Source organism: Eptatretus burgeri, chromosome 4 (genome assembly GCF_056783735.1).
Source record: "Eptatretus burgeri isolate ZD-2024b chromosome 4, Ebu_testis_v1, whole genome shotgun sequence".
NCBI classification, from domain to species: domain Eukaryota; kingdom Metazoa; phylum Chordata; class Myxini; order Myxiniformes; family Myxinidae; genus Eptatretus; species Eptatretus burgeri.
In genome coordinates, this window is record NC_140964.1 from 78,952,121 (window position 1) to 78,977,120 (window position 25,000).

General features: G+C 43.7%; 2 protein-coding genes across 3 annotated transcripts in view; both read right to left on the reverse strand.

Moving 5' to 3' along the window:
• Positions 1-576: 576 nt before the first annotated feature.
• LOC147028464 (uncharacterized) lies at positions 577-3,905 on the reverse strand. Its single transcript, XM_085878880.1, has one exon. It carries the CDS (start codon positions 3,780-3,782, stop codon positions 939-941), a length of 2,844 nt encoding a protein of 947 aa, XP_085735006.1. The 5' UTR covers positions 3,783-3,905; the 3' UTR covers positions 577-938.
• Positions 3,906-14,546: 10,641 nt separating this feature from the next.
• The window catches only part of NF2 (NF2, moesin-ezrin-radixin like (MERLIN) tumor suppressor), a 79,186-nt gene continuing 68,732 nt past the window's right edge, over positions 14,547-25,000 (reverse strand). The window contains exons 14-16 of one of the 2 annotated variants that reach the window (XM_085878882.1): positions 21,492-21,721; positions 16,593-16,725; positions 14,547-16,504 (exon numbers count right to left, since the gene is read on the reverse strand). In XM_085878882.1, the coding sequence (XP_085735008.1) occupies positions 16,490-16,504; positions 16,593-16,725; positions 21,492-21,721 (378 nt within the window). In that variant the 3' untranslated portion in view covers positions 14,547-16,489. The remainder of the gene's footprint in view (positions 16,505-16,592; positions 16,726-21,491; positions 21,722-25,000) is intronic. The other variant, XM_085878881.1, reaches the window with a different exon arrangement.

A 25,000-nucleotide genomic window follows, 5' to 3' on the forward strand; every position in this document is an offset into this window, starting at 1 on the left:
TTCATTTGGGTACCATAGTTTTAGGCAAGTGACAGATTATGGGTGTGGTCCAGCAGCTGTCTGAACAATGGTTGCACATTTCAACAAACGATCCCCAACAAGAACCCCAAAAACAGAAAAGCAGAGCTCTTGTAGACCCACATGTTAATAATAATAATAAAAAAAAGAGCACAACCATAGGTGGCCAACTATTGCAGAGGCTTGATGGGCCAATTGGCCTCCATGTAAGGAAACAAAGTCCTGCAAAGGCAGCCATATCTACTCTGACAAGTTGTAACAAATACATCAGGTGTGTTACACAACCAATTGTGGACCAACACTGCTGGTCACGTGCAGACCACTTATGGAGAAGCCATGGTTACCTCCATAGAAATTCATTATAGTTTTATTCCCTGCTTCGGTTTGTTTTGAAAAATAATCAATGATCAGATCAAAAATCCAGGAGTAGTTGGGGTTTTGTGTTTGGCCAACTAAATTGGAACCATGGTTACCAGTGCAAAACTAGGTGGGCCAAACCTGAGTAGAAAGCACTGGAAAGGGGGGGGGGGGAAAAACCAACAAGTTTGTTCATCAACACAAGGTTCAAAGTTTATTAATTGAAAACAGAGCCACAGCATAAACCAATTAGATGTTCATCCTTTAGGCACAGCACATGAAGTACAAAACCAAATGTTCGTGGTTCCTCCAGCAATGGAGACTGTTGGTAATCACAAAGGAAAATGACTGTCAGGCAAAGGTTTTTTTTTTTTTTTTTTTTTAAGGAAACAAATCAATATTCAGCTTTCAAGACTGCACAGACACCAAGGCAAGAACATTCAAAAATCACCAAATTGGCAAACTTGAAACTGGAGCAGCACAATTAGGAAAAGAAAACAAACATTCATTCAGAAGGTTCAGATTTGGACATCTCCACTGCAGATTCATTAGCTGGTTGATGATCAGAGACCATGAGATCCTGAAACTCTGACTGCACAATTTGTTTGAGGGTGCAGAGCACCGTCGCCCTCGGCCGCCCCTGGAGCACCGTCGCCCTCGGCCGCCCCTGGAGCACCGTCGCCCTCGGCCGCCCCTGGAGCACCGTCGCCCTCGGCCGCCCCTGGAGCACCGTCGCCCTCGGCCGCCCCTGGAGCACCGTCGCCCTCGGCCGCCCCTGGAGCAACGTCGCCCTCGGCCGCCCCTGGAGCAACGTCGCCCTCGGCCGCCCCTGGAGCAACGTCGCCCTCGGCCGCCCCTGGAGCAACGTCGCCCTCGGCCGCCCCTGGAGCAACGTCGCCCTCGGCCGCCCCTGGAGCAACGTCGCCCTCGGCCGCCCCTGGAGCAACGTCGCCCTCGCCCGCCCCTGGAGCACCGTCGCCCTCGCCCGCCCCTGGAGCACCGTCGCCCTCGCCCGCCCCTGGAGCACCGTCGCCCTCGCCCGCCCCTGGAGCACCGTCGCCCTCGCCCGCCCCTGGAGCACCGTCGCCCTCGCCCTCCCCTGGAGCACCGTCGCCCTCGCCCTCCCCTGGAGCACCGTCGCCCTCGCCCTCCCCTGGAGCACCGTCGCCCTCGCCCTCCCCTGGAGCACCGTCGCCCTCGCCCTCCCCTGGAGCACCGTCGCCCTCGCCCTCCCCTGGAGCACCGTCGCCCTCGCCCTCCCCTGGAGCACCGTCGCCCTCGCCCTCCCCTGGAGCACCGTCGCCCTCGCCCTCCCCTGGAGCACCGTCGCCCTCGCCCTCCCCTGGAGCACCGTCGCCCTCGCCCTCCCCTGGAGCACCGTCGCCCTCGCCCTCCCCTGGAGCACCGTCGCCGTCGCCCTCCCCTGGAGCACCGTCGCCCTCCCCTGGAGCACCGTCGCCCTCGCCCTCCCCTGGAGCACCGTCGCCCTCGCCCTCCCCTGGAGCACCGTCGCCCTCCCCTGGAGCACCGTCGCCCTCCCCTGGAGCACCGTCGCCCTCCCCTGGAGCACCGTCGCCCTCCCCTGGAGCACCGTCGCCCTCCCCTGGAGCACCGTCGCCCTCCCCTGGAGCACCGTCGCCCTCCCCTGGAGCACCGTCGCCCTCCCCTGGAGCACCGTCGCCTTCGGCCGCCCCTGGAGCACCGTCGCCCTCATTTTTTCTCGTCAGGCCTCCATAATCTTCATCTCCACCACAAAATATAATTGTATCAACCTCAGTGACAAAACAATCACCACCACCACCAGCCTTGCCATCTACATCTCTGTCCTTTATAAAACACTCTTCCTCACGAACACCTGTGACGTCTGTAGTCAATGTATCGATTGCATTTCGCACTCCATTGCAAGAAGATTTCATCTCCACTTGAACGTTAACACCCCATGCCTCATCTCCATGCACAGCTCCAGCTCCAGATCCATCGTCAACGCCCGTCGACATCACCGTCAGGTTCGCCTCAGCACAACTTGCATTCCCCAAAGCCCCCAAAACAGGGTCCTTGAGTAGTTTTGGTAAACCACCTGGACAACTTACCGAGGAGGAATTTTCGCACATCACATCCAAAACAATGAGGTCGAAATCTTTGTCAGACGCTTCCTTCTGCATCGAGGGGACCCGAGTTTCAGAGCCAGGGTCCAAACTCTGCTGCACATCTGGAGCATCACACCTGGACCTGGGGACTCGATTACGTAGTCTCATCGGTCGTTGGGCCTTCCCCAGCGGCACATTGGGTGCAGTTTCCCCCGTGACTACCCCCTTCCGCTGCTCGGATCCAAAATATGGACCAGGGACACTCGAAGGGTGACCGATTCGGCCCGAGACTCGGCCATACCCCAGACTTCCAACCTCCTCGGTTGAGAGATCACAATTCGGATTTTTCACTTCTTTCGACACCGTTGCTGCGCCACTCGCAACACCTTGAACACCATCGGTCTTCGCAACAGCTCCAACTCCGTTGCATCGCTGCTCCGGCAGCACTCCGGCCACAGTTACGGATGGGCGACCTGCAATCTTGAACGAACCAGAAAGGCCCGCCCGTGGGAAGCAATAAACCGCGGCAGGTTGTCCAGGTGAAGCTCGTGGATTGGCCGCGGCAGGTTGTCCAGGTGAAGCTCGTGGATTGGCCGCGGCAGGTTGTCCAGGTGAAGCTCGTGGATTGGCCGCGGCAGGTTGTCCAGGTGAAGCTCGTGGATTGGCCGCGGCAGGTTGTCCAGGTGAAGCTCGTGGATTGGCCGCGGCAGGTTGTCCAGGTGAAGCTCGTGGATTGGCCGCGGCAGGTTGTCCAGGTGAAGCTCGTGGATTGGCCGAGACAGGTGAGCGGCGAGGTCGGCGTCGACGGACGTTTCCACCAGCAGGGCGCGTCGAACCACCGGGAGCAACAGGACCCACACAAGACCGAGACGAAATCTTACTCTGGGTTTCCAAGGCAGGAAGAGCCGTTGCAGAACCGGTCGTAACGGTCATCGCAACACCACCACCACCACGACCACTACCACCACCCAGGCCGTGTTGTATTACGGGTCGAGCAGTCAGAGTCCGAGATCCCAGCGAGCACTGCACGGCCGTCTCCCGCCAGGGATTCACCTGAACCGCAGCGTCTCGGCAATTCGCCTTGAGGATTCGTGGGATCAGCTCGGGGTTCACCTGGGACAGGAAGGCCTTGAAGTGAGCGCGATTGTAACTGGCCAGGTACGCGCTCGCCTGCTGGTACTCGAGCAGGGCGGTCGCGGCACGTTGCTCCCAGTGGGTGGGCGTGCGACCCGTCGCGCCGTAGTACCGAAACGGAGACCTCGGTTGTTCACCCATGACTTGCGGTGCTTCCTGAGAAGCAGCGACGCCTCCTGCGCGCATTTTATGTGCTGTCGTGGGGACGCAGGTGTCTCCACTGAATATGTCATCAGGTACCGACCGACCTGTAACGATTAGGAAAGTCGACGGAAAAGCTCGAACGGGTATTACAAGGTCCTGGCAAACGTGTGTGATTATTATTATTATTATTATTATTATTATTATTATTATTATTATTATTACTACTATTACCGCTTTCAATCCTCATGATGATAAAACCGTGATAATTCAAGTTAATTAAAGTTCATCTGATGAAGGCAACATTGTGTGTGTGTGTGTGTGTGTGTGTGTGTGTGTGTGTGTGTGTGTGTGTGTGTGTGTGTGTGTGTGTGTGTGTGTGTGTGTGTGTGTGTGTGTGTGTGTGTGTGTGTGTGTGTGTGTGAAATAGACATTGCCCTGTTAACTCAATCAATTCCACTTGACGTCCGGTATTGATTGAGTTATTTATTTATTTATTTTTAATTAGAAAGTTTTATTTTCAATTCCGTCAATGATCTTGTAAAATTACATGAATTCCCGTTCGTCGATTCGTTGCTCAGTTGTGGTGGGAATGTGGGGTTGTGGTGGGAATGTAGTGGGAATGTGGGGTTGTGGTGGGAATGTGGGGTTGTAGTGGGAATATGGGGTTGTGGCGACGACAAACACCACATGCTGAATACTCGAGCGCAGCACTTAGACTCGCAGCCTTAATTGGGACTCGGACTCGTAGCCTGAGAACTCGGATTCGGACTCGGAAGGCCGTCTCACTGACATTTATAGTGCTTTGGTACTGGAGCCGTTGTTTTCCAAGATCAACGGTCTTGTTGTCGAATCGAAGGCGGAAAATGTTCAAGGTTAATCTCGGGATATGTCTCAGACTTTCGTGTGCGGTGACGTCATAATACCCCCCTCTCTCACACACACACGAAGCGAAAAGCGGAATTCAGCAATTGGTTAATGTCCGTCAACTTTATTTATGATCGTCAGTTGATGATGGACGAACAACTTATTTAGATTGAATGACATATTTTGAACACGAAACAGAATATAAATCGGAAAGCAAACCTGCCATTGAACAGTACCGTGGGCTCTGATTTCGTCCCGATGGCACGTGTGTCGAGAGGAGTGAGATTATTCGTTTCGAGGCTTTGCCTATTTCATATTAAAAATGCCAAACTGAACCGCTTCCTTCAGACGCAGGTGTGATTTTTTTTTACTCTGCCTCTCTGGCAGCCATTTTTAATGACGTCATAATGGACACAAACAACAGGCACGAAGAACGAATGTGAGTGTTAAATAAAGTGGTGTAATCGACACTCGGTAGAACCCAGAATTTATTTGTTTGCCTTTAAACCTTCATTACCCTCGGCAAAGGAGAGGGTATTGCATTTGGGTCCGTTTGTCTGTTTGTCCACGCAGAACTTGAGTGTTTTTCTCCACAAACGTTTATCAGCCATGTTGGAAAAACGAACTTCTATCTCTGAAACCGCACCAAGCAAAAAAATTGAAACTTGAGGCACAGTAAGTACTCCTCATGGGGAATATGTCATTTTTAAAAATTGTATCATAGGTGCCTACGTTATGACGTCATAATTGCATATGTCGAACGCGACATCTGATCAGTATAAAAAAATTTGAGCATCATCTCAGGATAAAATGGTCCACAGAAATGTTTTTTTGATGACGTCATCGGTCACATGATTCCGCAGCTATATTGTTAAACAAAAAGAAACCTTCAAAAATCTTATTCTCTGAAGTGGCTGAACAGATCTTGGCAAAATTTACAAGTATGACCGCCTTTCCATGAGAAACAAAAAGTTCACAAATATGATGTCACATGGTTTGGCAGCAACATTGGAGTTACCATAAAACCTATAAAAAATCTTCTTCTCCAGAATGTCTGGACAGGTCGAGGGTAAACATCACACAAATGTTCCCCAAGCCATGGGTGTACAAGTTTGTTTAGGAATAATTGATGGGTCACATTGCTTGACAGCCATATTGGATTTAAAAAATAAATTAAATAATGTTTTCTCTGGAACCGCTTAATAAATCGATGTCAAACTTCACATTTATGATCCAGTAGTGACAGGGAATAGATGTTTTAAATTTCAACTTCATCGGACACATGGTCTGGCAGCCAGAATTATTTAATTTTTTATATGGGTTCTTTTTTTCTTGAATTTTCGAAAAAGGCTCACTTGGCTGTGCCGAGATAGGTTTGAGGGTAGAGGAGCAGCAGCTGAAATGTGAATCCTATCCAGGTTCCTCTTGATGACTTCATCTTTGCTTTTTCCTTATTTGGATTCCTTCTGATGATTCGAATGCAGGACTGAACCGATTTGGTATTCCATTTGATTTGAATTGAATTTATTTTCATCTCATTCTAAATTCAATTGCATAATGAATAATAATAAATAAACGTCATTGGTCAGGGTAAGGCGTCTCAATAATAGCGGGGTTTCATCAAAGCGGGACATCTTGGTACCCGGTCATCACTGCCAGCAATTATAAAGTGGCAGTTCTAATTATATCTCTTATTAATTACGTAACACTAAGTACACAAACACCACAGAAAATACACCAAACAAAATAACATAAACACCACACAAAACTACACAACACACCACATAAAACAATTCTTGGTGAGGGTCTGCAATCTCTGATTGCTCTTTTACTTGTTTAAATTGAATTATATACTTGAACACTGTAGAACACAAATTGTCTTCATAATACTTCCAAGAACATCCAGTTTTGTAGTACTTGGACATGTTCTACAGGGTGGTGTACAAATGACTACTTCACTGCGTGAAACCACCATATTTTTTTTCAAACGATCATTTAAACAATTATTATTATTTTTAATTGAAATGAAGACTTGAACATTGTGTTGGATATTGTGTTCTCTGAACTCTCGAGTTGTAAAGGCAATCAAGGTGTTCTTCCTTCGGTTCTTCCTCACACTCTCACTATGTCTCTCCGAAAGGACCGTTTGGATAACCCCCCCACCCCTCCCTCTACCTACTTTCTCAACAATCCGCTGGAAGAAGTCCTTTCTGTCAAGCTTCTGGGTCTCACTCTCTGCCATGATCTTTCCTGGGAAAGCCACATTTCCAACCTGGCCTCCAAAGCCAGTCACCGGCTGGGAATCCTCCGTCGTGCAAAGTCCTTCCTCGGCCCACCTGAGCTCCTGACCACCTACAAAGCTTTCATCTGCAGCCTGATGGAGTACTGCTCTCCCCTCTGGGCTGGTGCTCCTGCCTCTCACCTTTCTCGGCTTCACGCTGTGGAAACCAAGGCATTTAGGATCATTGGTATGTCCCGTGGTGAGGCTGAGTTTTTGGGCCTCTCACTCTCTCACTGCAGGCAGGTCGGTGGTCTTTGTCTTCTACCGTCTCCTCTCCTGTATATGTCTCCTCTCTCCCCCCCCTGCTCTGTGCGATATGTCCCCCCCCCCATATTTCCGCAGGGCGCTCAAGGTCCGCCAGCAACCCCCTTCTGGTAAAACTACTAAAATCACGAATCACTGCTCACCTTCACTCTTTTATTGCTCTTTTTTTTCCCCACCTTTGGAATAAACTCCCACACTCTCTTCAATCCCATTCTTCCCTCCAAGTCTTCAAAACAGCTATTCACCACCACCTCTTATCTTCCCCCATGCAAAACCTTGATATTTTCTACCCCCGTTAATCCACCCCAAACCCACCTCCTTCAAATTCCCTGCTTTCCTTTCTGAAAGTCCATGTAATGTCCATCTTGTATACCCCGTGTTCCCCGCCCCATTCCTCTCCGTTCCACAGATCTCCTAATGTCTCTGTTCCCCACTGTTTTGTCCTTCCCTCTCCCGTCCCGCTTGTCTCATGCCCCCCTTGCTGTGCATTGTGTGTTAGCTATCACACGAGCATTGACAATGTAGACAAAAAAAGGTGGAATACATCCCCGATTTGTTAAATTACTTTCAATGACGAATGCAGTTGCAAGTATATACAGAAATCTAGAGTCACGTGGGAATCAAATGGCAGAGGGCAGCAAGTCCCCAAAGTGGTAGAGGATCACGGGGGAGACAAAGACGTTGTACATGAGTGCAAGAAAAGAGGAGTGAGGGTGGAGGGATCAGCAAGAGTACAGAACATGATAGGTATGGGAGGATTAACGAGAATATAGAAAAGAAGGAATATATGGGAGAAATCATGAAATGACGATGGGCAGCATCCGAAGGACTGCAGGGAGTGGGTTGAGGCAGACCAGAGAGTCGGTTCCACCGATAAGGGAATAGAGGATAAGATGGTCCATTTATATCAGCATTAAATTTCACTAGCAAGTTTCCCATGATTCTAACCAGAGAGTTGGTATCAAAGCCACCCAATGCTCGCTTGTTTGTACATTTATCGTTTTTAAAAGACTAGTCTAATAATATTTTTTATTAAAAGACTAGTCTAATAATATTTTTTATAAAGCATTGCAGTGAAGCCTGATCCAAATAATTTTAAAGCAATATATGTATTTGTATATTGTAATCAGTAAAAAAATAGTGTGGTAGATAAAAACATTAGAAAAGAAATAACTTGCACCAAAACTTTAACATTTTCACGCTCACGCCCACGCCGGGGGTATCGCTATAGCTCTCTGTTCTTCGAACAGGTGAGCTATAAAGGGTGGGAATTGAGGCGGCAAAAATGCAAATGGTGTCTTCTTTCATGGAGCCGGCAAGGTGGGAGCAGCAATTCACAATTATTGGCACACCTGATGCAACTTAGATTCTCTAATGGCTGTGAGGTGCTCCATTTGAAACTTTGTTCCATAAATGTAGTTTTTGATGGCTAGGGCCCAAAATAAAAATTTATATTGGTGTTAAAGCCAGTGACCAATTGCAAATTAATAGTGGGATAGAAGGTCGAAACAGTCTCCCAGTGGTGTTATTTTTTATTTTATTTTTTTACTTCTACTGGCACAAATAAATCCATAAACCGGTGTAAAAAAAACCAATACAAACCATTAAACTGGTATAAAGAAAAGAGACCCCTCAACCAATAAGTCTTTAAACCCTTTTCAGCCCTTTAACAAACGAGAATGGGACACTTGGAAGGGTGCATACCTCCACCAGACTGAACAGTTTATGTTTTGTATCCCACTGAGAGTCCAGATCTGGATCTGAAGCAAAATCGAATCGGCTTGTTCTTGTCACCTATCCAATTTGTCCACCAAGTTTAACCCGAATCTATCCATAACTTTTTAGAAATAATATGCTATATATCGTTTTTGGCCCCATTTTTCAATGGTGAAGAATCACTTGAAAAATTGTCGGATCTGGATTTTACCAAAATCGAATCAATTCGTCTTTGTCAAACACCCAGCCTGTCCACGAAGTAAAAGCCGAATCCATCCATAACTTTTTGAGATATCCTGCTCACAGACAGACAGACAGTGATGAAAACATAACCTCCGTCCACCTTTGGTGGACGATGTAATAAATAAATCCATAGACCACGGCAGAAATATTTGAACTTGAATAAATCCTTAAACTGGTAGATAAAAATCCTTAAACCAGTATAAACGAGAAGGGCACTCAGTAGAGCGCATACCTCCGCCACGCAATTCCTGATCCATGAGAACATATCGGGCCCAATACATTTTTGAAATATCATGCAACATAATCGTTTTTGGCTCTTTCTCTCAATGGTAAAGAACCACTTTAAAAATTAAATAACTCTCCTATCCATATCCGGATGTGGATTTTCACCGGAATCGAATGAGTTCCCCATGGTCAAACACCCAACCTGTCCACCAAGTTTCATCCGAATCCGTCCACAACTTTCTGAGATATATATTAGTTTAGCCCTGTCTCTCAATGGTGAAGAATCACTTAAAATTCTGGTCGTCGGATCCAGATCCGGATCTTCACCAAAATCTAATCAGTTCATCCTTGTCACACACCTGACCTGCCGCCAAAATTTCATCCGGATCCATCCAAAAATTTTTGAGATATCCTGCACACAGACAAATCGACAAACAAGAAAGAGGTCAGGTAGAGCATGATACTTGCAAAATCCATCACTAATTTGACCTCAAAAATAATTGTTGGTTGAATTAAATGACAAAATATGCAACTTCTCTTCAAATCCCAAGTCAATTGGATGGAAATTGATAATTTTAAAAATTCGGCCTATGTTGACCTCGAAAATAATTGGTAGTTGAATTCAGTGAACTGAAATATAAATCATCTTCAAATTTCAAGTCAATCGGATGAATATTGAATATATTAGAAATCTCATCAAAGTTGTTGACCTTTGGCCTCTGTTGACCTTAAAAATAATTGGCTGGTTGAATTCAGTGACCTGAAATATAAATCATCTTCAAATTTCAAGTCAATCGGATGAATATTGAATATATTAGAAATCTCACCAAAGTTGTTGACCTTTGGCCTCTGTTGACCTTTTGGTCGATGTTGACCTTAAAAATAATTGGTAGTTGAATTCAGTGACCTGAAATATAAATCATCTTCAAATTTCAAGTTAATCGGATGAAAATTGAGGATTTAAAAATCTCATCTAAGTTGTTGACCTTTGGCCTCTGTTGACATTTTGGTCGATGTTGACGTTAAAAATAATTGGTAGTTGAATTCAGTGACCTGAAATATAAATCATCTTCAAATTTCAAGTTAATCGGATGAAAATTGAGGATTTAAAAATCTCATCTAAGTTGTTGACCTTTGGCCTCTGTTGACATTTTGGTCGATGTTGACGTTAAAAATAATTGGTAGTTGAATTCAGTGACCTGAAATATAAATCATCTTCAAATTTCAAGTTAATCGGATGAAAATTGAGGATTTAAAAATCTCATCTAAGTTGTTGACCGAGCCTGGTGTTGGCGCAGTGGTTAGGGCAGCGGCTTGGGATCCAAGAGGTCCTGAGTTCAAGCCCCGTTGAGCCACTGAATTAATACACCAGGGGGTTGACTCAGCCTGTCATCCTTCCGAGGTCGGCGAAATGAGTACCAGTATACTGGGCCGGTGTATACCCCGGTTAAAATAGGTGTACCATATCCCTGTGTCGTAAGAGGCGACCAGGGTTGTGTCAGGAAGGGCATCCGGCGTAAAACATGTGCCAAATCACTATGCGGATCATAATGGATGATCCGCTGTGGCGACCCCTAACGGGAGCAGCCGAAAGAAGAAGAAGAGAAGAAGATCTAAGTTGTTGACCTTTGGCCTATGTTGACATTTTGGTCGATGTTGACCTCAAAATTAATTGACTGGTTGAATTCAGTGACCTGAAATACAAATCATCTTCAAATTTCAAGAGAATCGGATAAAAATTGAGGATTTTAAGAAATCTCACCTAAGTTGTTGACTTTTTGACCTCAAAAACAATTGGCTTCTTCCTTATGATAAACGACCATGTGGTGAAGTTTCGTGAAGATCGGTTTGAAATTCTGACCTGTAGGTGATAAATAGTCAGACAAACAGACAGACAGACAGAATAACAAAATCGACTGACCAATATACTTGAAAAATCTTCGATTTTGCAAGTAACAAACAGAGAGAGGTGAAAACATAACCTCCTTCACCTTCGGTGGCGAAGGTAATTAATCCTTAAACTGGTATAAATAACTGTCGTGAATGCAAACAAACCAACTGGTTGTGAATTAGTGAACGCAAACAAACCAACTGGTTGTGAATTACTTTGAGCTCGTACGAATGAGGTTGTCTGTGTAAGGCATAAGATAAACCCTTTACGTAATGATTATAGCCTATGATGTGAATCAATTTCCCTTGGCCTTTGGCAGAGAGTTCAATCTGCCTACCTTTCAGTACTAAAGATTAAAATAGGTATAGTGGTGGTGAAATGAAGTCCATTGGGTGGTGGTCTAATAGCAGGTGATGATCCACTGGTTTGCCTGGTGTTGGCTTAATGGTTAGGGTGGTGGGCTTGGGATCCTTGGATCCTGAGTTCAAATCCTGCTCTGCTGTTGAATTAATACCAAGTGAGGTGGACTCGGCCTGTCATCCTTCCGAGGTCGGCAAAATGAGTGGGATGATTGAGCCATTCGAGTATCCTGCGTCGGAGTGGCGACCCATCCAGGATCATACCCAATAACCCAGGAGACTGCTTTGGCACCACTGATGCTGGTCCCAATGGATGGATCTACTGGTATGTCCATTGGGTGGTGAATTCACTCAGAAGCTCACATCCAGCTGAAAGAAATGAAGAATGACCATGTCATTACTCATGGATTGTCAGTAAAAACACAGCTGGCTCAATGACCTGCAGAGAGGAGTTTAATCTGCCTACCCTCCTTGTCAGGTCTCCATCTGCTGCTCATGCCAGTTTACACCCTCTCAATGCCATCAGGTTAAATGGAGGATCATTTTGCTCAAGACCTAAACTTTACACGTGTCACCTCAAGATATGTGATGGCTCAGGTAACAAATATTTTCCCTTTATTTTTTTACAATGATCTAAGACTTGGACCTGGACCAAATGCAGGACAAAGAGACATCAGTGACTCTTTACATAGAATACAAGGACATTAGGAGACAATGCACAAATCAACACAGGATGAGATTTGAACTGGGGAATAAGTGTTCACATGGGACCACCAAAAATGGCCAAATGGTTATTTATTTTTGGCTGACACTCCAAATCCTTCCAGACAATGTACAAAGGTCAATACCATGAGATTGGGAAAAGACATTTAAGGTCTTTATTTCCACTTGTGATGGTGTGAGGCAATGGATAAGATATCCATTTAACCATCACTTTTCCGATTACTTGGAATATGAGCGCTTATCGTATATTCACAGAATTCTGTTTAGTCACCCTCTAGTAACTTTGCATCCCTTGTTCGTACAATATCGTCATTACACCGCTCTTGGTTCCGCATGACTGCTTGGAGATCTCATATCCATTTCATTCCCGTTTGAGTCTTGCCTCTTTGACTGACCTTGAGTGGATCATGTGCACTGCTATCTCAGCGAGGTTCTTGAGTGCCAATCAATTGCAGTGTCACCGATGGGGGTCCAATCCTGGGAGAAGTGTAATGGCTACTGGACATGATGGGAAAAGAGGACTCGGCCTTCAGTAATCGTCATGCAGAACCTACCTGTATTGCCGTGGAACCTGTGGATTCAAATTGTGTTGTTTCCTTGAGAACATCCTGAATGAGCAGTCTTGGATTGAAACGGTTGACCCAGCACGGCAAAATCCACCAGCTCTGAACCACACAAAATTACATCTCCAAAAATCGACACGTGGAACATACGCACAATGGCCTTCCTGACAGGTGGTGTTTGTTTTCGGTCAAAATGGTTTGTACCTTGCGTCGGGAACTAGCACAAGACCCTGACCATCATGCTACATGAGATCCCAGTTCCTGATCCTGTTTGTTTTTTGGGCACAGGAACGAGCACTGTTGGTGATGGTTAATTGGAGGTGTATTATAGTGAGTGTTATGGCTCCAAACACTCATTGTGTGGATTATTTGAGACCAAGACTTTAAATTTTTTAGAGACCATTGGGGGGGGGGATATTTGTATAAGAGGAAGGAAAGGGGTGGGAGGTGAGGAGTCATCAATAAATATAACATTAATTATTATGCAATTCCCATCCTCTTGACCATTTGAACATGCATGAAGTTTATAACTGCAAATGGCCTGTAGACCAAACTGACACAGCACTGTCCAAGCAGTCTTCTCTTTGCATCACTGCAGCACAAAAATGAACAAGAAAAGAAAACCTTCTCATAATATTTCCCATTACATGTGAAAACATAGAATATCTTCAAATTGATGGTATTAGAGACAGACAGGCATGTGAGACAAACAGACAGCAAAATACAACTGACGGTTTAGTAGCAGAAGAGCTTCTGACCTCTGAATTGCACCAGGAATTCCCGGCATCTGAAAAGCAAAGACTTCACCCTGAGAGAGAGCGAATAAAATTGACGTTCACGACCTCAAGATTATTGTGATGTCATTCCATGTGACCTCTTGCCACACGATTGGTCTAATACATATATACATCTGCTCTGGCCACCTCAATTCCAAGACCTAAATTCTAATGACAACCTGAAATGACCTCATATACACTACACCTACAAGGCATGTACTCTGTTGCCTTCAACTCCACAATGCATCAAAAGCTGGGGAAAAAATGCTCAATGGGATGAGGAAAATATGGCATTTTGCATCGAGAACGAACAAAGGCTCAGAAAACGCTTGATGTAGATTCCAGTTATATGCGCAGTGATAATAATGTAATGTAAAGCAGAAACACAAATAAATGCTCGTTGGAATTACTCATTTGTTTACACACGAGAATGCTTGACATTGCTTTAGCTACAGACAATAATAGAGCAGCTTATGCTGGAAACCTAATTGCACTCCAATACCAATCAATTAAGCTCCATGTGCAGAGAAGGGAAAGCTGCTTTGGCCATGCTGCAACTGGCAGGGATCGATGTGAAAGGTCGACTTCGACAGATCGACGGGTCAAGGGGAATTGACAAGGCAAGTTTGGCATCTAAACACCAAGCAAAACCATAGCACCATGGCTCTTCCATATTAATAAATAAAATGCCAAGTGCATTCATCTGCAAACGTTTTCTTTTCCTTTCAACTCTCCGCACTGCCCCTGGAATATCATGAATCATGAACCACAGACATGGTCTTCAGGTGTGTGTGTGTGTGTGTGTGTGTGTGTGTGTGTGTGTGTGTGTGTGTGTGTGTGTGTGTGTGTGTGTGTGTGAGTGTGTGAGTGTGAGAGAGAGAAAAAAAGTCTTTAATGCTGCTCGAATAAAAATAGCATGTTGACATAAAATGCATAGTTCATTTACACTTTACAGACACCAGAATGAGTCATCCAGATCAGGCATCAAACAAAAGGGTTCAATTACAAAAATACAAAATAACCGAGCTGTTCGCGACATCATAACGGACCGATTTGTACCTGTACTGCCATGCTATTTAAGCATGCCATGCTATGTTTATGCTATGAAGCAAAGGCATAGATACTCACAATACTTATCTCATAATATAGACTTGGAGGTAGGCCTAAAGCCAAGACGTTTAATAGCAACATCGACTTCTCAATATGGAATACTGCCACAGCTGAACTGCTTAACCCGTGCCAGACGTATCTATGCACATCTCAACCAAAGGCCCGTTTATGCAACCCATCAGCATCTAAAGAGGTCAAAAATGCCTCCAGGATTGAGTTCCCACATTTTACCTGTTTGGATATTAGAACTTACCGCTCAACCAAACCAAAGTATTAATGTCAACTTCTTGGCCAGGGTGGCTGAAGGAAATGTCATCATTACTTTCCAAAATTTTGCCATATTTTGTCAGGGGGAGTGTATTTATGGTCATAAAGGCATGAAATAGTGGAAGTATCCTCAAAATGTTGTTAGTGTTCTACATCATTAAAAAAAATAAAAACAAAAACAATGGTAATGCCATCTCCCTTTGCATCACCATTTTCTGCTCAATATAAGCAGTCTCGAAGACACTCATCCAGCGAGAGCACAATCTATAAATGATAGTCGAGACGTGAAGAAATGTGAGCAATCTATGTGACGTAATGCCGAGAAGGACTGACAGGGTAGCCGAGGAGGTACACACATTCGCCTTTGAGCTGTCTCGCCTGGGTTCGAACCCCGACCCAGCTTTCAACTGTCACCCCAGGGTTACACAGGCAGCGTGATTAATCAATGTGTGTGCTCTCCCTCAGATGGATGTTAAGCAGATGTTAAATATCCCATTATGACCTTCGCGAAGAGTAGGTGAGCTATCACCCGCATCATGACCAAATTCCAAATTTCTGCTGTACCAATCAGCGACACAGCCGCGCCCTGAGCCAATAATGCTCCCCGTAGCCTTGTGCTACATATGAATGAATAATGCCTAGAAACAAGCTCGTGGCTTATGTGGAAATACTTTGCTACTATCTTGGTTGGTCATTCTATCTGGGAGGGCTCAGATGCCGATGTACTCCAGAGGCCTCAAGATGATGTGACTGACCCAGCCCTGAGTTTGATTAATAGTGTTGAAGGTTTATTGCAGAATTATGGATGTGAACTTCAACATTTGGGAGCAAATCCAGCTTCTGGGGTTGTTGTTTTTTTCCTTCCTTTAAAGGTCAGAAAGGTCAAGCATTTGTAAAAAGATTACAGTTTGTCTTGTTCAGTTGTACAATCTCACAAATAAGGCAAATGAAAAAAATTAAACTTGTAAAAAACATCATAAATCCAAAGGTAATAACAAACTGGCATTCAAGATTCCCACAAGTGAATGTTTTCACACAATGTGGTGGTAAGCACAAACTGGACTCCTGGAACTATGTGGCAAGTCAGGTGTGTTTCATAAGTAAGCAGCATCGTAATGTGCACGAAGGTAGGACCAATAGCTGCAGATGTGCAACACACATGAACAATTCGCCGAATGATGCACACGACCCATCGGCTGGCCGGACAACTCCGGACAGGAAATTATACGATTGCATTTCTCAATCAAGGCAATAATGTGCAAGAATGAATCTACAGCCCTTAAAATATTATGATTGTAATGTGCACCACGTTTCAGCATTCCGGTGTGTGGTCAGTTAACCAGGGCTGACGGTGAAGAGCAACCAGAGCCTCGTCCTATGCTCAGTAGCTTTCATAATAGGTCTGAGGACACGGACTGCGCATAGCCAGCTGCGGACACAGTAAAAACATGCCACTCAGTTTAGAGATTAGCTGAAGCACACCTGAAAAACAAGAAAGGAAAGAGCAAAGAATGAATGGTGATGGTGGCTGAGCTCCACAAACAACGCTTGACGAACAGTTCATACTTACCCGAGTGAGTGTACTATAGCGTTGCTCTGCTCGTTCAAATCCCTCGCTCTCTTCCAACTTTAGTGCTTCAATCTCTGTCTTTAGCTCACGCAGCTGTTCCTGCAGGTTTCTGCTCTTTTCCATGTACTCGAATCTTCATTTTAAAACACATAATAAAACACATGAGAGGAAACACACACAAAGAAGACCCATTCCACCCATACCACCACAGTGTACCTCTACCTCGAAGATGATGATTATACTTACAATATTATTTGTTTAATTTTGGCGCACTTATTTTTGTTGTGGGCTTGCAGGATGGCATATAGGTATGCACACTCATCGTGATGCCTTCTAGCCCTGGTTTGAATCTTGGCCCAGCTATAAACAGTCATCTCGGTGTTTCACAGGCAGTGTGATTCATCATCATGTGTGTGCCATCCCTCGTATGGACATTTAACTGGTGTCCCATCTACTGGAATTAGTTGGTGGACGTTAAAGATTCCACGGTGTCCTTTGCGAAGAGTAGGTGAGCAATCGCCAACACCATGGGCATTTTTTTTCCCCAAAATTCCTGCCCTAACCACACATTCCCCCTGTCCCAAAGGAACAAAGTACAAAAGGGTTAACCCCATGGGGTTTGCTACACCCCTTAGCTGGGAATGCGGAGTATTAGAAGTAATAGTAGTAGTACTGTTGCAAAAATGGCTTTTAGGGGTTAAGATTGCATGCTGTAGCTTAGCAATAATTAACTCTGAAATGCAAGTTTAATGTGAGCGTGAGGTAATATTCTTGAGGAAAATGCGAGGGGCATAGAAAAGACCCCTTCATATGGTATGTGCCAAGTGGCAAACAATAGGAAAGAAGGGACATTCCATTGCTTGTGGGAAATGCCAGATAATAGAAAATGAGGCGTATTCAAAAAAAATCTCATCTGCTTGCTGTACCCTTGTGTTTTCAGGAGGAGCCAAGTAATGCTCTAGTAAAGTTCATATAAAGGGGCACCAATTTTTAAAACAAATTAATCACACACATGCACATTATCTTTTGTGTTTTTGTTTTCAAGGTACACAAAAAAACATCACATAATTCACTGGGCAACAAAAAAAAAATTTGCGTCTTCTACGAAGCGAAATGCAGGTGTTCTTGACTAAATCTGGGCCGCCGATTTCAAATCTGTAGTCAGAATTTAGCCAGCACGTCAAGTTTTCAAAATATGTACATGTTATGTTAGATACTTTAATATTGCAGATCACCACATTGTACACCTAATATCAGTGCTTACTAATTACTTTTACATCATATTCCGATAACAATGGTTGATCTCCGTGTTTAATGTGTCGTATACAAACCAAGAACATAAACAAGTTGCAGAAAAAAAAAGTTAAAACATTCGAACATGGTAATGTTAGGAAGGGTGTAAACTTGATTGGGAAATCTGCCCCATTATGCGTGATTCAGAAACAACACTCCAAGTTTACACTCTTCCTTTCAATAGAGTCAGCTTGGGCATTGTTCTTATGTGTTCAGAAGTGTGTGAGACGCTTGCTCTTGTGCTTGTGTGTGGAATTGGTCTCCAGTTGTAGGAACCAGCAGTAAATCACCCATCATATTTGGGTTGAATTGGCCTTGATACCTAGTTTCCATGACCGAAATGTCTTGGTGGAACCTTGCGCCATGCGCATCACTTACCTCACCCAGATTAGGTGGGAAGAAATCAAGATGAGAAGGCAAGAAGTGCATTTTAAGAGACATCCTACAGCCCATTCACTGATAGGCCATTAGCATGTTGTCCACTAATTCCGCATACTGTTCAGCTCTATGGTTCCCAAGAAAGTTCTGTACAACCAACACAAATGCTTCCCATGTTGCATACTCAAGTGGGTTCAGTTTATTTTTGAACTCAGGATCACACATCAGTTCACACATCTGGGACCCAACGAAAATGTCCGCTCTGAGTTTAGCATCAGTTTCCTCTGCACCAAACTTCTCTCTCAGATATTGGAAACCATTAACGCCATGATCCAATGCCTTTCCAAAGTTTTTCACAAGGGTTCGGGTTAGTTAAAAATTGTAATGCCGTGTGGAAAGTTTTACTTAAAAATTCATAGCTTGGTGAGTTTTCATCCATTTTTAATAATCTAAACTGCATTCTAAAGCTCTTTTTATGAGAAATAATATTCTACAACAGTTGTATTGGTGCAAAGATGAGTCCCAGACATGTTCTCTCCATCGGGGTCAGGGATCAAGGCAAAGGGGCATGCCCATGGACTGCGCTTGCTTGGCCAATAGGGTCTGTAGGGACATATCTGAGTGACGGGGAAGGGCGTGTACAAAAGGGATAAAGGTGGGTGCAAAGGGGGGCCGGGAGGAGATGCCCCTTTGGTGCACTTCCACACTGCGGGAGCTGCGCAGTTTTCTCCACACCCACAGTCGGCACAGTGGACATCCTGCTGCTGAGCGCTTGCCTGACTGAAGCCTGAGGTTCTGCTTGCAGCTCTCCTCCACTGTACCCGCTGGTATGCGATTGGGCCTTGGTGCAAGACCGGTCTTGTTCCCCACCATGCCACGTGTTTCTCTTTGGAACTTGCTGTGCTCAACCGAGCACAGCTACGGTAATTTCAGTGTTGTCTGCCTCCTTGATCATGTTTTTCGCATGGTATGTCTGAGGCCTTATGGTTAGATAATTAAGGCTCTTCCATATGAACAATACCCCAGGCACGTATTACTTGTAAATAGTATTGGTAAAATAAATGCTCTCGTGTCCCATGCTCTTCCCTTCCTTGGTTCAATAAACACACACATTAATTCACTGGGTTTCCATTGAGTAATTTGAGTTGCCCTGATCGCGAGCCACAACGGCTCTTAATCGTCCATTAAAGGACGATTAAGAGTTCGGAGGCAATTAGCGTCGTGCATGAAATGTTCGCCATTTTATCCTTTCATCCCTGCCACCGCTTGTCCCACCATTTTGATGCCTGGGGTGAAGAGAAATCCAGCACATCGCTCAACCGGCCCAGACGTTCCACCAGAGTACAGCAGAGCGACAAATAGGCCCTCGACCATGCTCAGAGCCGGATCAGTGGACCGGTGTGACTACTTTAACAGTGGTTTGTCAGGATTCAGACAAGAAAACTGGCCTGGGTCCGGCCAACTGTAAAAGTACATTTGTTGTGCTTTATCTCCAATGGGAGTATTTCTTAAGAAGACTTCCATTCAATCATGATGAAGCATTCTTTACATTGCTGCTGATCCTTTCAACCCCCAAAAAACCACAAATTAAGAGTTGGAATTAGATGAGATGATGATCGCCAAGCCAAAAGCAAAAACACATGTGCCATCATAGATGCTGAATGAAGAACTTGTCTTGCTCTTGAAGGCTAATCATATGTGTTACCACCTGTACAGTTTCACCCAAAACGTTAATGGTATATAATAACGGTTAAATGGTTTGTGCAAATGAACCCTAACAATGGAGTGAAGATGACTGCAGACACTGATCATTGTAACAGTGAAAATGCCAGAGCAGACATTTGAGGTCAGATTTTGGAAGTTACTCTCCTCTTCTATAACAAACAGGTTAATGTAATCTTGTCTTCGTCCATCTCACTGAGGTCAGCATTATTGCACAGCACCACTCATAATGTGTGATAAGTGCACACTCTGAACAAACCCATAAGCTTGTGGACAGTTTAGGCCCTGACATGCAAAGACAAATACACCATGGGATACAAGGGGTGGTGATGTAGCCCTAAAGTTTGCCATAAATTCCTAACCTCATCTGTACCCCCCTGAACCTGCTTTAATAACTCCAAAAGTCCAAAAAGAAAATAACTCGGTCTTCGGTTACTCTTGTGCTATCCTGCTCTCCCCCCTCTCTGATACATGCCTTTTTATGCCCTCTGCATGTCTATTTGTAATTCTCATCTCCTGACTTCATCCAGTTTCCCCCCCCCCCCCCCATACAAGTTTCTAATGCCATGATGTATGTATATCAGTAGCCTTTTTCAGTCTTTCTCCAATATTCTTTCCAAATCTATCATACAAACAAAGGAATTTTCAATTTTAAGAAGAACACAATCATCTCAGATCAGCAATTCCCAGCTTATTGTTGGATTGCACATAACATCATTCCTATTTTTAACATCTTTTGCACACAGTGGAAGCCATCATTGTGGATCATGCTCTTTTTTTCCAAATCATGAACATGAACTCATTTGATTTTATTCAAGGTGAACATGGTGTCTCTGCTTGCACCGAGGCCTTTGGTGGGCGTTAAAAGATCCCATGATATATTTCATGAAGAGTAGGAGAGTTGCCACCAGCACTCTGAACAGGTTACAAATTCATGCCCAAATTACATTTTGTTGAACGTCAGGCCTGGCCAGAATAAATTTTCCTTAGCCTACCTCCCAATAAGGTGGAAGTAATTGGGCCCATTAAAAATAAAGCTTAATTTGTGCTATAATTTGTGTGATTGCAGCAAATAAATCAAGAACATGTGAATGGAGTTTTTACTCTATACGAGTATATGGTGTCGACAGTATAACCCATAGAATCATCCCTTTATCTGGAAAATCCAGCTTTATCATGAAACCAATTGTCAAAACAATATACTGTTGTAGTTTGCAGTGTCAGGGGATTCTATGCTTGGCTGCAACTTAACGTTCTATACCATTGCATAAACAGATCTCCTGATTTAAGTTTTAATTGAGTGGGAAGTCATTAACAGAGAAAATTCCATCGTATGAATGACCATTATGGGCTATGCTGTTACTCTTTTGTCTTTGCTTTGCAACTATAATGGCAGACATGAAGTGTAACCCACAGCAGGATGACATCATTGCAACCCACCATGTCAGGGACACTGTACCCAACCCCCCCCCATCCCCACCCCTCTCACAGCTACCCCCAACGAACCTTTCACGTTCAATCTCCATAGAAAGACGTTTCATGTCCGGATCACGGTAATCGCTCGTCTGTGAGTGCCGACGAGACTCTGCCACTTCTGCCCCACTCAGGCGCCGTCCATCTGACCCAATGTTTGCACTGGGTGCTCCTCCACCTGGTGCTGATCCTGGACTTGATTGCCCAGAAATTGTCCCCGACGCTTCCATGGAACCATGCAATCCTCCAACAATGCTTCCTGGCTGGAAGAGGCCATAAAAAGCAGTTAATATTAAAAGACAAAGTAATGAAATAGTTTATTAACATGAACATTTAGCCAAATTAATCACAAGGACAGCATGGCATTGGGCATGATTTTCTGAAGTTGTGCTTAACATTCTACTTGATAACATTTAGTCTAATCATGTAAACTCTTAACAGTCAGAAAATATCACTCCCATCTACAAGAACATAAACAACAAATGAACAACTAGTGCCGATTCAGAAAGAAAATACAGAATGATTATTGTTCTTCAATAAGTCAATATTAACCACAATCATAACCAGAGTTCATGGAACACCTTACCCCATGCAATCTTGAGAACAAGGACATGGGATAGTGGGAAGGGTCTTTTCAACTCTTGCTTTGCGTTTACAAGCATGATCTATATTAACTTTCCTTGCGAACTTTGAAAAACAGTTTGCGATGGCAACCATATAAAGCCGACGGATCAAATGTAGTAGTCAAGAGTCGAGCCTTCTGCCAACTCCTCTCGGAGAAACTGTCGATTTTGGAACGATCTTTGAGAAAAAGAGGCACTAAACAAAGATCTTTTGAACGAAGTTAGCTTTGTCAATGCATCGGTTAGTGCCACCATTTTGTCTGAACCTTGCGATTACTCTGCCCCCAGAGCACACGGCAAATTTGATTAGTCGAGACGACATACAATTTTGCTTAATTACTGCTAAACTGAGGGTTTTTGGAAGTGCAAGCAAAGCGATTTGCATTCTACAGTATTCAGATATATATATATATATATATATATATATATATATATATATATATATATATATATATATATATATATATATATATAATTCCATTGAAATATAATAAAAGTTTTCAAGGCTGTAGAAAAATAAATAAATAAAAAATTACCCCCGTGTGGGGGTGACGGTCATCTCTATAATGTTTTTTACTATCATAATCAATGAACCGTTGCCAGATATCTCCTAAAATGACAGACGAGATAGGTTTTGAAAATGGCGACTTTCACAAATTTCGTGACCTCGTGACCTTGACCCTGACCTCGAATCCGGAAAAAAAATATGTCATTGGGTATCACTCATCGACCTCTACCCACATACCAAATTTCATCAAGATCGGAAGTAAAAAGTTTTCTTTGTACCGGGAGGTGTTTTTGACCATCTTCCAGGTTACGTGGCTGCCAAACGGGACGGAAATTCAAAAATCTGTCCGGTTAGATAAAAGATAATATTTTTTACTATCATAATCAATAAACAGTTGCCGAATATCTTGTAGAATGGCAGACTAGATAGGTTTTGAAAATGGCGATTTTTATAACTTACGTGACCTCGTGACCTTGACCCTGACCTTGAACCCGGACAAAAATTAGATCGTTGTGCAACACTCATCGACCTCTACCCACAGACTAAGTTTCATCAAGATCGGAAAGAAAAATTGTTGATGGACGGACGGACGTACGGACACTTGGTCCGGCTTTATTAGGTCATCTCGGTAGAGATTACCTAATAAACCATTGAATCGGAAGTTAACCACTGTTGATGCCCCATCTTTTACACCACCTTATTTAACACTTTAAATTCGTTATCCGTGCCTGTTGTTTGTGTCCTTTATGACATCTCTAAAAACAGTAAGTTTCCTGTTGGAATGATTTTCAATTTTGTTTGACTGCCAGACTGAGAGACAGACTGAAGTAATTGCTTCACTGTGAATGTGCATGCACACAAGGGACAAGATGCTGTACAATTTGCCAAATTCAGAGCCAACGTAGTGCTAAACTGCAGGTTCATGTTCCGATTCATGTTTTAAAGTGTTCAAAATACAAAATTCAATTGAAATCAGTCAGAATCAGTCATAGACTAACTTGATAAGTAATGAAAATAGTTTATTGAGGAGAGGGAGAGTGTTAATGGGATAGTCAGGCACACAGGGTGAACCTATTGCTTAACTCTGCTTTGCACTACTAGGTTGTTGGAAGCTGTGGCATTGGTTCAGACGAAGGAGGCAGCACAAGGACCTCAAACAGAAAACTTTTCATGTCCGATACGCTAATGTTTCCAAAACAACCTTTCTCTCAATCAAAAACAAACAGCACATCATAAGAGCCATCCACATATTACATCTGCAAAATGGCAAAATTTTTCATCGTCTTCAGTCGTATGTCCTCATAAATTCCCTTCCACCACCTACCCGCTCTTAATCTCCTTCCGCTATTCTTCTTCCTTGGACATTTCATTTTCTCAATTAACCCCACAAATTTCCCTTGCATGTGATACCAACTTATATGAGGAATGTGAGAAAGATTTTAATAAAATAATAGGCAAATAAGGATTGGAACTGTTTGCAATTGTTTTATCAAAATTCTCAACGACTTTGTTTAAACGAGAGTATACAGTGTAAAAATCATTCCTCGTTTATAACCGTGCAGCCCGAATATCTTCCCATTTGCTTCTTGAGAATCCGACCTCAAACTGAAAAAAAAACCAACGTGATGAACCAACATGACAAATAAAAACAAAAACAATCTACAAAACAGAATTCGACAATAATTTGTCAATGGAAATGACTCCACTCACATTAGATGTCAACACATGGCTACGTTTGATTTCAAAGGTCACATGAGAAAGGGTGCAAGAGAGAAAAGAGACAATATAAGTAGAAGAGGTGAACATCAGAGGCTTCTACCTCAAGTTATGGTCTGAAAAATTATTTTTAAAGGGCACATGACATTTTACCTTTGACCTGTTGAACCCAATATTTTGTTCGTTTATCTTTCTATCACAGTCCATACTGGTGCCAAGTTTGATTTAAATTCCTTCAGTGGTTCACATGTTACTAGAATGCAAGACCCATCACTTCGCTGACAGGAGTACCAATCTTTGCGTAATTGCTAAAAAAAAACTAAAAAAAAAACGGTTGTTGTTCATGGAAAAATTAAATTAGGCAGTGTATAGATACTGGCTCAGCTATACACTCGGGGAGAGTGTTCTGGGATATTCATCACAGCCTTTTCAGATGCTGAATTCCAAATAATATACATCACACGAAAAGAAAGATAAAAAAATTTATCACCCTCACCCTCTCTTCCTTCTTCTTTTGATCAAACTGTCTGGGGTATGTATTAGACATGGGCCACACCAATAAACAAACTCTCCTCATGCGTGTATGTGCAGCACATTATATGCTGCGTGTAAGTATATGTGTGTATGCGCGTATTGCTATGCTGTGCAGTGTCGGGGGTATCGTTATTGATTGATTAGTGATATCCCCTAAAGGA